This window comes from Podarcis erhardii (genome assembly GCF_964252035.2).
Source record: "Podarcis erhardii genome assembly, chromosome: 16".
Taxonomy (NCBI): domain Eukaryota; kingdom Metazoa; phylum Chordata; class Lepidosauria; order Squamata; family Lacertidae; genus Podarcis; species Podarcis erhardii.
The window spans coordinates 29172560-29186877 of record NC_138514.1 but is presented as its reverse complement, the minus strand read 5'-3'; the positions used below and the strand labels follow the sequence as shown (position 1 = coordinate 29186877).

General features: G+C 46.9%; 1 protein-coding gene across 5 annotated transcripts in view; it reads right to left on the bottom strand.

Moving 5' to 3' along the window:
- Nucleotides 1–14318, bottom strand: part of CLIP2 (CAP-Gly domain containing linker protein 2) — a 77868-nt gene that overhangs the window by 3869 nt on the left and 59681 nt on the right. For 4 of the 5 annotated variants that reach the window (XM_081843481.1, XM_081843484.1, XM_081843483.1 and 1 more), the window contains 6 exons: nt 9771–10715; nt 8634–8691; nt 7070–7153; nt 4433–4589; nt 2936–3095; nt 23–208 (listed from right to left, as the gene is read on the bottom strand). In XM_081843481.1, the coding sequence (XP_081699607.1) occupies nt 23–208; nt 2936–3095; nt 4433–4589; nt 7070–7153; nt 8634–8691; nt 9771–10715 (1590 nt within the window). Of the gene's footprint in view, nt 1–22; nt 209–2935; nt 3096–4432; nt 4590–7069; nt 7154–8633; nt 8692–9770; nt 10716–14318 lie in introns of those variants that run through there. The other variant, XR_014151831.1, reaches the window with a different exon arrangement.

The following is a 14318-nucleotide window of genomic DNA, read 5'->3' as shown; positions in this document are numbered from 1 at the left end:
CCATGTGGTGGGGAACACCCACCTGTGCTTTCTCAGAGCAGCTTCTCATGGCTTCCACGAGCTTCTCCATCTGCTGGCCCTGCTCCAGCGCGTTCCTCAGGACGTCCTCCGTGCTGACCAGCCGATGCTGCAACCGGAGGACTTCGGACTCGGACGAAGGGTCTATGAGGGAGTATCGTCGCTGGTCTGTTACTGCTTTCTCTTTATCCTGGAGGAGATAAGTTGTTGTTTTTTAACAACAGTATTATTGTGTTAAAATACAAAAGGTGAGATTTAAACAAATATTAAATCAGCTCTTTAATAAAGAAGCGAACAGGAACATTTGGGGCCTATTCATCCAGAGGAGGAACCTTCTGAAGAGCGGAGAAGGGGCTGATGCTGAAACCAGAAGTCGCCAGTCCTGGCTTCCTGCCATGCACTCAGGAACAGGTCCTTAGGCAAGGCACTTCTGCAACATGGGATTACAGTGGTACCTCGGGTTACATATGCTTCAGGTTACAGACTCCGCTAACTCAGAAATAGTGCTTCAGGTTAAGAACTTTGCTTCAGGATGAGAACAGAAATCGTGCTCCGGCGGCGCAGCAGCAGCAGGAGGCCCCATTAGCTAAAGTGATGCTTCAGGTTAAGATTTCAAGTTAAGAACGGACCTCCGGAACGAATTAAGTACTTAACCCGAGGAACCACTGTAATAATAATATGGCATTGCTCAGTTACCATGGACAGCACAGTTGGCTGGAATGTGGTGCAGATAATGCCAAGGTTGCAGGTTCGATCCCCATATGGGACAAATGTATATTCCTGCATTGCAGGGAATTGGACTAGATCAGGCATGTCCAACATCCAAGAGACTGTGATCTACTCAGTCTTTTAAATAAACAGACATTTTATTCTGCCCATTGTCACTGGAGAATGGACAGAAGTTGTTGAGCTTTTTTAGGAAGCCTAAGTTGCTGAGCTTTTTTGGGGGGGAAACAAAAGTTGTTGAGGTTTTGGTTTTGGTTTGTTTTTTGGGGGGTGACACACCAGGGGGTGTCGCAATCGACCACGGGCAATCGACCATGATTGACCAGTAGATCGTGATCGACCTTTTGGACATGCCTGGACTAATGATCCTCAAGGTCCCTTCCAACTCTATGACTCTACAAAAGACAGGGCTGTTGTGCAGATTATTGTTCATTACATGTTTATACTACAAACAAATCATAAGTGCTTTGAGTCCTTCAAACACTATTTAAATTGGGTTTGTTGCTAGTTGTGCTCCATAGGCATTTTATACAACTCTTTACCACTAGAGAGTTCTGCAGTCAAGCGTAAAATGAAAAGCACAGAGTAGAGACAGTTTATGATGTTTCTCATAACAAGGTGGGTGGGTGGCACTCAGAAATTGCCATTTTATTTACTACCTCCCTGATTTAAAAAGTCTCATGAAAAGAATTATTGATCATACGAGAATAATTGGTGGCATCCAATCAATCATTTTTTAAGTAGGGAGGGAATATTCTTTAGTTTAGATGATGCCGCAGAAGTATTTGAGTATTTGAGGTGGCGTGTTCCTCCCTGTTTGAAAAGAACAACCGTAAAACTAGAAACACGCACTTGACGAGAACCCAGGGAGTCATCTATTCTCATCCCTGTATCAATGCCAGATCTTGCAAACCCTGGCATCCTTGCTTAAATGCCTCCAGAGAAGGAGAAGCCACCACTCCGAACAAGTAAGGGTGTTTCACCACCCAACAGCTCCTGCTCTTTGGGAAAATTCGCCTCTCATGTTTAGCCAGCATCTGCCTCCTTGCAATTTCCACCCCTCGAGTCTAAGCCTCCCCTCTGGAGCAACAGAGAAGGAGGTTTCTTCTATCTTCTACATGACCAAAGCAAAGACCAAAAGTGACTCTCCTTGCCATCTGATTATTATTTTTAAAGGATATTTTATAGGAATAAGACCAAGTGATAATGCAGAAAACAGAATCTGGTGCCACATTAATCCGGGGCAATCTAAATGTTGTCATCTGACTAATCCAACCAATTAATTAACTAATCACTGCAGCTAAGTTTTACTCAAGAGTAGATCCGCTGAAATGAATATGGACCTAGCTTAGGCCCCATCTACTGTTTAAAGCAGCATCATACCACTTCAAACAGGCACGGTTTTCCCAACAGAATCCCGAAAATGGTAGTTTGTGGGAACTGTAGCTTTTGAGAGGGATAAACTGCGGTCCCCAAGAATCTGGGAGGGGTGTGTGCTTTAAAATGTATGATGCATATGCCACCATGGGGGTCCTCATAAAATGAGTTCAGGCTGCAGGTTGCCCTCCTGCAAAGGCCTGAGATGCCAATGGCGGCACTTGGAATTGTGTGGGGAACCTGAGGCCCTCCAGTTGTTGTTGGTGGACTACAACTCCCATCATTCCTGACCATCGGCCATAATGGCTGGACCCAAGCTCAGGGGTGCAGAGGGGGACAAGTGGCCTTTTTAGTCAATAGAAGTTTCCAGGCCACTTGTAAAGACAGCTCCAGAGAGAAGCATTGCAGTAGCCCAGCGTCATGTGGCTCCAGCCTTCAACCCTCCAGCGGCGGAGAAAGCCGAGTGCCCTGCACCTGGGGGGCAGGGCCCGCCACCCACAGGGTGGGGCCTAGCTGGGGCACGACACTCCACAGGGCCTCAGAGGAGTTTTCCTGCCTCCTTCCACTCAGGCACCCTACAGGCGGACCGTTTGGGGCGGCGCAGAGCCTGTGGGCGCCCAAGCCACCACATCACTCCAAGAAGAGATGCATGGCTCGGGCGCACTGCAGGCCCCGCTGTGAGTGCCGCCCACCATTTTGTCACCCTCAGTGGTGATACCCAGGGGTGGTCCGCACCCCCCTTGCTACGCCCCTGAGCCCTCTGCCAGAGCCTCCCAATGCTCGGGGCACCCAGCCCATCTCTCCACCAACTCACCAGGACGATCAGCTTTTCCCGGAGTCCCTTGATGTCGTCCTTGAGCTTCTGCTCCTTCATCCTCCACTCGGCTTTGTGCACCTCGCGACTCAAGTCCCGCTCGGGCCCAGGGGAGTGCCGGTTGGCTTCCATGAGCAAAGCTCGCAGCTCGTTCAGGCTCCTGGCGGGAGAGAGCCAGGAGAACGTCAACAAGGGGGCTTTATCGCAGACATTTTGCTAGTGCTCTCCGCACACACAAACATTGGAGGTTTTGCAGGAGGCACTGTGCCCTTTCACTGTCCTAAGGCTGGGGGAGAGCTCTGCCAGGCAGCTATTCAAGGATTGTCAAGGACTAGATAGACACAGAGGATCGGTGAGAGGAACCAGCTGAGGAACCTCCAAGGGAAGAAGGCTCAGGGCCTTTTTGTTAGGTCTAACAGGTGAAGAGTTACCGAGAGAAGATAAAAGACTTTTTATGTACACAACAGCAGCGAGAATGCTACAAGCCCAGAGATGGAAGGAAAGAGAAGTACCAACTAAAGGAGAATGGCAGATGAAACTGATGGGAGTATGCGGAGATGGCAAAACAGACAGGGAAGATTCGAAACCAGGAAGATCAAGTATTTACTACAAGTATTTGTAATTTACTAAAAAGACCACTGTAAACAGTTAAAATCTTTGGCAGGGATGTAAAGACACTTGTAATGTGGAATTATGTATGATAATTACAGTTAATTAACAGATAGATAATGGTAAAAGATGTGGCAAACTTAAATTTAAACATGGAATGAGGGAAGGAGGTCTGAAGGTTCAAAAGAACCTTGTATTTGAATGTTGGAAAAGGTTATATTTGATGTGTATAAAATGATTAATAACCTAATAAAAATTATAATCAATCAATCAATCAATCTTTATTACGGTCCAGAGACCCAACAAATTGTTACAAATCAATGCACAATTCAGACAGCCTACCTCCAGGTTAAACAAGCATTTTGTTCAGACTTAAAGATAGGAATCATTGGTTCTTGCAACCACCGATAAAAACTTTGCCACTGCTAATGTTCTAGGGTTTGTCCGGTCTTCCAATAGGAACCTGACATAGTGAGCCTCTGATTTTCCTGGGAAAGGTACCAGCAAGGTTAGTATCAGTTCAGCCCTGGCTTGCTCATATTTCGCACAGTGCAGCAAAATATATAGAATCGATGTCTTGAGCACACGAGCAAAGTCTGTCCTGGTAGGGAACTCCTCTCCATCTGCCATCCAGCACTGCAGAAGGAAAGACGTTTAGTCTAGCTTTGGTGAATAACCTTCAATAATTTGGTACCGTCAGGTTTTTAATGTAAGGTGTTAACTTAAAGACATGCCCATATTGTACTTGCATTGTATTTATAAAAAAATTATTTAAAAAGGAGGCTCAGAGCTCAGGGAGTGATGGTGGGACAACGATGAGTGGGTGAACTGGAAGAGGAGGTGTTGGAAGCTGAAGGTGGAGTTGCTAAGCCGACGGAGGAGACTGACCTTTCTTTCTTCAGCAGCTCCTGGCTGATGAGGACCAGCTGGCCAGAAGCATCGTGCGTTTTCCTAGACACCGTCTCCAGCTCGGCTTCCAGCCTCTTCTTCTCTTTCAACAGAGAATCTGCCTTCCTCTCGGTACTCCTGCATCTATTTTCCAAGGCTGCCGGACCAAAGGAAAGCGTGTGCGTTTGAGGGGGGTGGGGGGAGACAAGGTAAAGCAGATCCTCTCTCTCTCTCTCTTGGCAAGGCAGGGCAACGCAAGCTCCTCCCTAAGACAGGGATCAGGAACTGCAGTGGTCCTCTGGATTATCTGCTGGACTACAACTCGCAGCAGCCCTGTTGGTCAGGGATGATGGGAAATGTAGTTCTGCAAATTTGGCAGCCCGGCCCTGTTCTTAAAGAGCTTGCGGTCCCTGCTCTGTGGCTGCCATGACCCTACTCTGTCTTCCTCGTAAGTGCAGCCCTTCTCAATCCTGGTTGTTGGAAATTGCAGAAAGTGGGAGCGCTCTTCCAATCAGGAGGAGGAGCACCTGGCTGGCCAGTGTGAGAACAGGACAGATTATCTTACATTCTGATGTAATAAGCACCAAACCTGGCCTTTCCCTGGAAAGACATGGATAAGGACAGAATGCAACCTTCAGTGTCCTGTCCAGGGCCCTCCCAACCAGAGGAGGGGGTCCTTTCACCTTCCTAAGAGGGCAAGTCCCTAATAACATCTCTGTCCCCGTCTATTCATCCCACACTGTCATCTAAGGCCACCATCTTGCTGAAGCTAAGCAGGTCCGGGTCTGGTTAACCACATGCTTGCCCCCTTGGGTTCCATGATGGAAGGAAGGCGGAATATACAGAATTCGTGTCTGCGTTTCTTTCTTCTTCTTCCTCCCTCCCAACCCTTTTTCCTTATGTGCTGTGTCTTTTGAGTTGTAACCACCTAGGGGTGGCACAATGGAAGAGAAGCAGGGTTAATATGCAACATGATAGAATTAAATTTTCTTAGTTTTCTGTGTACAGTGGTACCTCGGGTTAAGTACTTAATTCGTTCCGGAGGTCCATACTTAACCTGAAACTGTTCTTAACCTGAAGAACCACTTTAGCTAATGGGGCCTCCCGCTGCCAGTGTGCCGCGGCGGCATGATTTCTGTTCTCATCCTGAAGCAAAGTTTTTAACCTGAAGCACTATTTCTGGGTTATCGGAGTCAGTAACCTGAAGCGTATGTAACCTGAAGCGTATGTAACCCGAGGTACCACTGTACTTGGGTTTGTACACAGGCTGGCATTTTTATCAGCCAGCCATTTTAAATCAATGGTAGAGCTAATCTGAAACACTTTCTTTGGGGTTGGGTGTGTTTTTTAAAGGCTTATTTTGTTCAGGCTGTTACAGCCATAGGGACTATGAGAGACCATACTAGTGGTCAAACTCGTGGGAAGCTTTAAGGAAATTTGTATTTCTAAGGTGTGATGGCTCATAACATCAGTCTTTTTTAGAATAATACCATAAAATTATACATCATTAGAAAGATAGTTCAATGTAGGATATAATGGAACAAACCTTGTTGGATTAGGGTTGCCATATGTCCGGACTTTTCTGGACACATCCGGAATACTGAAGTCGGCATTAGCATCCGGGTAGTAATCGGGAAAATGTCTGGGAAAATCCAGATGTATGGCAACCAATGTTGGCAGTGTCGCTTTTGCAGATTTCCCATAAAATTAGCTTAAAAACGTCAAAGTTTCTGCCTCTCCCAAAAGCTAAAATAAATTCTGTCCAGATTTTCACTGTTTGAAATATGGCAACTCTACATTGGATTATCTTTATTCTATCAAATGTTGCAGCCAAATAACCAGAAAAAGAAAGCATGTCTGCCTTATGTAACCAGAAGTGGATTTCCTTAACTCGAAACTGACCAGTGACAGAGTGTAGTAGCCCTGACCTGAATCCAATAGAAAATTTGTGGAGCAGATTAAAGAAACGTGTTAGTCAGAAGTATTCAAGGAATAAAGCACCATTGATAGAATCAATAATCCAATCTTGGTTTCACATTATAACACCTGATGAACTATAATCCTTGGTTTGCTCCATGGAACATGGTTGCAGGGCTGTAACTGCAGCAAAAGCTTCCCACATCAAGTACTAACAGAAACGGTGATGAAATAACCTTTTTCACAACTTTCTGTGTATAACTCCTTTTATCTGGCTATAACTTTTTATAGAATAAGGATCATTCAAAACCGTTTGGTTGCATTCTATTCTGCCTTACACAGTCTTTCTGATCATGCATAACTTTATTGTATTATTCTAAAAAAACAACCCACCAGCATTATGAGCCATCAACCATCAGTAATACAACTTTCCACAATTTCGGCCACTAGCACATACTAAAAGCTAGCCTTTCCTTCCAGCAATGACTGTTGGTTTTCACACACAGTTTTGCTTTCTCCCTGAGCTGCTTGGTTTCCATATGCAGGCGATTCACATCAGTTGTGTGAGAGCCCTCCTCTCAGCTCTAAAGTGGTACAGCCCAGATGTAGATTCGGCCCCTCCATTAAAGTGAGGACTAAAATAGATGTCCATCCTCGTCCCCCATCCCCCCGCCTGAAATTATCTGTCAATCTGACCAACACAAGCCTAAGCAAACTTACCACTTACTTGAGTCCTTAGTGTGTCTGCTTGGGAGACAAGTGATGACACCTCTTTATCTTTCTTACTCAGCTTGTCCTGGAGATCTGCAGGAGGACAAGAGGGGCTTCATTTATTCATTTGTTTAAGTTTTGACTATATGTCTGAAAGTGGTTTACAGGCAGGGCCGGATTTAGACTGGCCTACAGAGCCATTTGGGGAATCCATGCCAACCCAGCCTTTTCAGTTCCAAAACTGGGCTGCACTCCTGGGCAAGTCCAGGGCCGGATTTAGGTTTGATGAGGCCCTAAGCTACTAAAGGTAATGGGGCCCTTTATATGTCTATCTGTCCTTTGTTAACAACAAATTGTCGCTGCTTTTTTGTGTTGAATATATGTCAGGGGTCAGCAAACTTTTTCAGCAGGGGGCCGGTCCACTGTCCCTCAGACCTTGTGGGGGGTTGGACTATATTTGGGGGAAAGATAATGAATGAATTCCTATGCCCCACAAATAACCCAGAGATGCATTTTAAATAAAAGGACACATTCTACTCGTGTAAAAACACGCTGATTCCTGGACCATCCGCGGGCCAGATTTAGAAGGCAATTGGGCCCAGGCCTTAGTTTGCCTACCCATGATATATGCTACAGTGGTGCCCCGCAAGACGAACGCCTCGCAAGACGGAAAACCCGCTAGACGAAAGGGTTTTCCGTTTTGGAGGCGCTTCGCAAAACGAATTTCCCTATGGGCTTGCTTCGCAAGACGAAAATGTCTTGCGAGTTCCTGCAGGGTTTTTTCCCTCCCCCCCCTTTTCCTAAGCCCTAAGCCGCTTATCAGCTGATCCGCTGATAAGCCGCTTAACAGCTGATCGCTAAAAGCCGCTAAACCGCTAATAGCGCTAATCCGCTAAGCTGTCAATGGGCTTGCTTCGCAAGACGAAAAAACCGCTATACGAAGAGCCTCACGGAACGGATTAATTTCGTCTTGCGAGGCACCACTGTACAGTGGTACCTCAGGTTAAGTACTTAATTCGTTCCAGAGGTCCGTTCTTAACCTGAAACTGTACAGGTACCACTGTATATGGTAATCTATGGACCTAACAGGCATCTAAAGCTATTTGTACATGTCGCCATGCAACCAGTCCATGCAGAATGTAGGCACCCTATATATTGAAATGAGCAAACCTGTGATATTTCAGGGAGCAGGCTAGCAGGCGGGGCCCATTACTTACAGCATAGGACCCTAGACAGCACGTAAGACTGTTGCTGTATGTAGGTTTTATTTTATTTGTTTTTTATCTTATATTTTGGAAATGTACATCCAGGTGTTTTCTTCCTTTAAATTTTTTGGGGGCCCCCAAGAGAGTGGGGCCCTAAGCTATAGCTTGTTTAGCTTATATGTAAATCCGGCACTGCTTACAGGGTTGTGGGGAATAGCACAATTCGCAAAACTGAAAACATAGGCTTAAACATCAGAGGCAAGAAACATTAGAACGACATTCATAGCCTCCTGAAATTAAGCCAGTTTCTAGGCTGGCCTCTGAAACTTAACAGGGATGGTGCCTGTCTGATTTCTAGGGAGAGTTACCTTCCATGGTCTGCTTCATCTTGATCTTCTCTTCTGAAATGTCATTGGTTTCAATCATCTGTAACAAACATTAAAACACACAAGTGTAAAATTTTCAGGTGCGCATTGGCTCCTGCAAATCAAATGGAGAATGAGCACAACTGGCCATTGTACACATTCCCCAGGCGTCAGGAGGATTGCGCACATATTAAGGAAAGGAACAGGGAACTGTGTACACAGCCTGGTCAGAAGCACCTAGGACAGGCGCTGCCTTATACAGAGTCAGGCCACTGGTCCATCTAGCTCAATGTGGTCTAAACCTGAAACCAAGTGCTCTGTCACTGAATTACTGACCACCTACATGAAAAGTAAGACTCTAGTCCTCATGGTTCTGAACAGGAAGTGCCGGGGACTGAGCATAGGGCTTTTTGACATGAAACTAGGGCTCTTTCCCAAAGGTGGATCAGGGCTCCGATAAAGGCAGGACCTGAAAACACCCATTGTTGACCCAAGAGGCAGAGCCATCTTCAGAACAGCCTGCCAGTCAGCTGCCAAGCTATGCCATTTCCGTTTGTTTGCTTCCTTGCCTCCCCAGACACCGTCACCGGCTTCCATTCTGCCCCTGGACCCAGAACAAACTCCTTGTCTTTATTAGAGTTCCCACCTTACTTTCTCATTCTGACTCTGCTCCTCCAAACCTAGCATTCTTTTAAAAGTGGAAGCATATGACAATAAACATCACTTTTCCCCTTGCATTAGGTTTTGTTTCATCTTGAAAAATAAAATCTTGTTTTACGGTTTATTGTTGTTTATATTTTGAATTGTATATATACGGGGGCACCAAAATCTTTTAAGTGCTTATGGTCTCTAAAGGTTTTAATCCGGCCCTGCAAAGACAGGATGCGTAGACAGGATGTCCTACAACAGAGGGGAATGTTTGGAAATGTCTGCCACCTGAGGCTGTTGCCTCACTTTGCCTAACACTAGGGACGGCCCTGGTTTTGGAGAAAACATTACTGCCAGCTTCAAACCCTCAATCGTGTGCTAACATCTTTGTAAATGCACCCGGGAGTTTTAAAGACAATTAAAAAGGGGGGGTGGAGGGGGTGGAGGAAGGTGCTGGAAACCAGCTGCCGAGAGAGAGGCCAGTCAACGTACGTTGGTGTGCTGAGAAGGATGAAGCGCTTCTGTGGACTGCAGCTTGTTCTCCAGCACAAGGACTTTCTCCTGCAGCCTCTGGATCTCCTGCTTGTTCTGGGCTTCCGTCTTCTGCAGCGTCTCGTAGTCCAGCATCTTCTTCTCGGCCAGAGTGATCTGCTCTTTCAGGAAAGCGATGGCCTGCGCTTGATCCTCATAGTCGCCGTGAAGCTTCTCCAGCTCGTGCACTCGGAGATCCGCGTCTCGGCACTTGTCCTTCAGGTCCTGCAGCTCCAACAGGTGCTGGTTGGTCTTGGCCTCCAGCTGCTGCTTCCAGTTCTTGTCGCTCTCCTCCACCTCATCCTTGGCTTCCTGCACCTTCAGCTTCAGGCCTTCCTTCTCCTTGATGTGGACGGCCGTCTCGATGTCGTGCTTGGCCTTCAAGTTCTCCAGCTCCAGCTGGTGCTCCATCTTGATGCTCTCCACCACAGCCTTCAGCTCCACTATCTCCTTGTGCTGACTGTCGGGGCCCGTGTTCAAGGTGGCCTTGAGGTCCTCCAGCGACTTCTGATGGTCGGACGCCAGCGTGTCCAGCTTGGACTTCCAGTTGTCCATGAGGCCCATGTTCTCGTTGGTGGCCTGCTGGACCTTCTGCTTGAGGTCCACGATTTCCTGCGAGTACTTTTCGTTCAGGGCCTTCAGCTTCTCGATCTCTTGCTGGTGCTTCTTCAGCGTCCTTTCGTACTTCTCCTTCAGCTGGCTGCTCTCTTTCAGGTGCTCCTTGTTAGCGGAAAGCAGCTGGTCGCGGAGGCGCAGGGCCTCCGTCTGCAAGCCGAGGCTGTGGTCCGGAGAATCTGGAGGAAGGGTGTCCTTCAAGCAGTGCCTGAGTTCCTCCACCTCGCCTCGCGTTAAGGCCAGCTCCTCCTCCAGCTGGAGGATCCGCGACTTCTCGGCCACCGTAGTCAGCTGGAAGAGCGGACGATAAAATAAACACACATACGCAAAGTCAGCCCTTGCCTTTTCATACTTGCCCATTTCTTTTGGGGTCTTTTCACACCGTGTATCATAACGGTAATAATAATAATAATAATAATAATAATAATAATAATAATAATAATAGACAGCCCGATATATTTTTAGGCGCAGGTGGGGGAATCTGTGGCCCTCCAGATGTTGCCAAGCATCAGTCCCAGCCAGCATGGTCAGTGCGGAGGATGATGAGTGTTGTAGTATGGCAACATCTGAGGAACATAGGCTCTCCCCGCCATCCCTGTTTTAACTGGATGCCTGGTTGCGCCAGGCAAAAGAGGCTAATGCAAACTTCATTTAAAAAGTTGGGAATTTGGTGGCAAAACTGAGCTGGCTGCTGTATGAAAAGACTCTCAGCAGAGGGAAGGCAAATGTCTAAGTACATTGCTAATGCAAGCAGAACCTTCCTTTTGAGGTATGATTTGGTTTTTTTTCCTTCTTTTTTTGTACCAGGGTAAGCATTCACACACCTCTCTCTCTCTCTCTCTCTCTCTCTCTCTCTCAGAACCATGTCATTTTACAATAGCAGAAATATTTCTAGGTAAAGGATCCTTGCCACTGGCATTACACCGAAGACACAGGGATGGCTGTCACTAGCCTGGAAGAAGGAAAATGGGCTGGCTGGCACCCGGAACAGGAGAGCTTGGCATGGCCTATTACTAGCTGTGAAATCCCCCATCACTGTGGCTGGCAGTGTGTGCATGTGTACATATGGAGGCAAGCCATATATTGCCCAAAAAAACCACCACCACTCCAAAACAATGGGTCCCTAGGAGTGGATTAGGCTGGGCTTCCCTTCCTTGCTTATTTTTAATTTTCTCCATTAGAATGAATTTAAATTTAACAACAAAGTCCATTTGGGGGGCCTAATCCGGCTCCTGTGGCAGTTTATTTCCTGGGGTAAAATCCTTTAAAAATCCTCAACAACTTTGGTTGGCCCTTTGCTGGGACCTCATGGCCCTTCACTTCATCAAATCTGGCCCTCTTTGAAAAAAGTTTGAACACCACCACTGCTCTAAGCAGATTACAATACGGTGGAACCTTGGTTGTCAAACGAAATCCGTTCCAGAAGACCGTTCAACTTCTGAAACGTTCGACAACTGAGGCGGAACGGGCAGTCAAAATCTACTGAAAACATGGAGAAATGCGCCTTGGAAGCCGTTCGACTTCCGAGGTGTGTTCGAAAACAGAAGCATTCACTTCCAGGTTGTCAGCATTCAAAAGCCAAAACATTTGACTTCTGAAGCGTTCGACAACCGAGGTTCCACTGTAATATAAAAGAAAACATTGCAGTTATTAATAAAAAGTGGTATAAAAAAAAATCCAAAGACGGTGTCTGCACAATGGCAACCTTACAGAAAGACAAAACACAGAGGACTTTTAAAAAAGATTCCTTCCACACCTGCAGTCGGAAGTGCTCACAGTTTTCCTACCCATTCTGCTCCGTGTGCAAGCCAGCATCGAGTGTGTTGTAAGGTAGGGTGCAACAGGCTCCTGAAAGCTCACACATGCTCTCTCTTTTGCACACACACCTTGCCCCATCAATCAACCTCAGTCTTTCCCAGCTGTCAAATGGGAACAGCGGTGACCCGTTGCACAGCCGTCAATGAAAACATCAGCATTCTGCCCCACCCCAACTTTGGTCCCTTGCTTCCTGGGGCTAAATGAACCCCTTTTCAACGAAATGTGAGCCAGGTAACATCAGAGTTGCTTCTGCTCATTGCTCAGTTAACTTTGTCCCCTCTACTGCCACATGGCTTACCCTGGTGCAAAAGGGTGAAGCGCCCTTTTTTTTAAAAAAAGAAAGAAACCAAGTCATGACAAGTCGGTTAGAAGGAGCCATTAGCCAAGTTCGAGAAAAGAAGGAGTCAGGAAGGGTGCTCGATGCAAAGCGCGTTGCTGACCATGGTTAATGTTGAATGATGGGCTGGGAAGCAGCTGGCTAGCTTAATGCAGGGTACGGTAAGCAGCAGCATGTTTGGCTTGTGAGTCGTGGTGAAAAGAAATGGAAGGAAGGCGCTTTCAGAGGCAGGAAATCTCAAGGAACAGATCTCAAACCAACCCCACCAGATCCACGCATGGCTGCAAACACAGAATTGCAGAGTCGCTTAGAAGTCACCTATTCCGCCCCCTTTTCCCTCCTCGTCCCTTTTCCTTTTGTGTCGTAACAGGCAAGAGACTGCCTTGTCCGAGGTAAGCTGCTCTAGGGGCCTTTTCAGCAGAAGAGTGGGCTGCAGGTGCTTAAAATGAATAAATAAAAGCGCACAGGAAAGAAGCTAACTTGGAAAGACCTCCACGCAGAAATTGAGAGTCACACAAGTTCCAAACAGCTCAGCAAGCCAGAGGATGGGGCAGAGAGGAAGCCTCAGAGAGGAGGCCAGAACTGGACCCAGGCGGACAGAGAACCAGAGATGCACAGCCTTCTTCAAGCACCCAGTGATACCCTGGCACCCAAAATCACGTCCATTTTAACAGTTAAGCAAACGTGCGCCCAGTTTAATCTGCATTCCTAGATTCCGGACCCACCACTACAGGAATTTGGTTTTGATGCAGAATTCCTGGGGCCCTGAAGAGCTCTGCGATGATGAAAGGATGAATACAGGTGGCCATTTATCAAGGAGCATGGACAATTAGTTGAGATTCCAGCATGGCAGGGGGTTAGACTAGATGCATAGCTGTCAACTTACAGATTTGAAAATAAGATACCAGCAACCTCGAAAATAAGGGATCAGCAGCCAAAACAAGGGATTTCCCAAACACAGGTATGTTCAACTTCACCCTGGCCGGCAGGGAGGGAGGGAGAGGAAACCCGGGAAATTTAAGGGACATTATCAATAAGGGACAGCAGCGGGACACGGCGTTGGGATAAGGGACTTTCCCGCCAAATAAGGGACAGTTGACAGCTATGACTAGATGACCCTCGAGTGTCCCTTCCAAACTCTACAATTCTATGATTCCATGGCAGAGCTGCTTGGGAAGCTGGTGGCCATGGCATTCCCAGTCTCGTTCCCACCCCTCTTTTTGGGTCGGTGAGGATATATGGAGAATCATTTTTAAAACCCTTCTCCTCCCTCCCCAGGTGGAATGAGAACAGGTGACAGCCTGTCAAGGAGGGTACACACACACACACACACTGCCAGGTAAATGGCCCCCTGTATTCGGCCAGTGATTGATTATCGATTGGTTAAATCGGATGGCAAATGGCGATTTGCTCCAGTCCCGGTGGTTATCATGTTGCATGAGAAGCTAAAGGACAGAAAACCAAAAGGAGGGGGTTTGCCTTTTACAGACACGGAGAAGGCAAAACTGCAAAATGCGACCCTCTGCAGGACGTTAGAGAGAGCGGGTGGGGAAGGGGGTGAAGAGGAAGAGCGGAAATTGCAAATATAATGTAATAAATGAAATAATGAAAGCTGAAGACCAAAACAACAGAAACAAAAACTAAAGTGGGTTTTTTTTGGAGGGGGAGAAGGTTAAGGATTTGTTGGTATCAAAACAGATGCAAGCAATCTGACCCACAGGCATTGGGTTGCGTGGAGC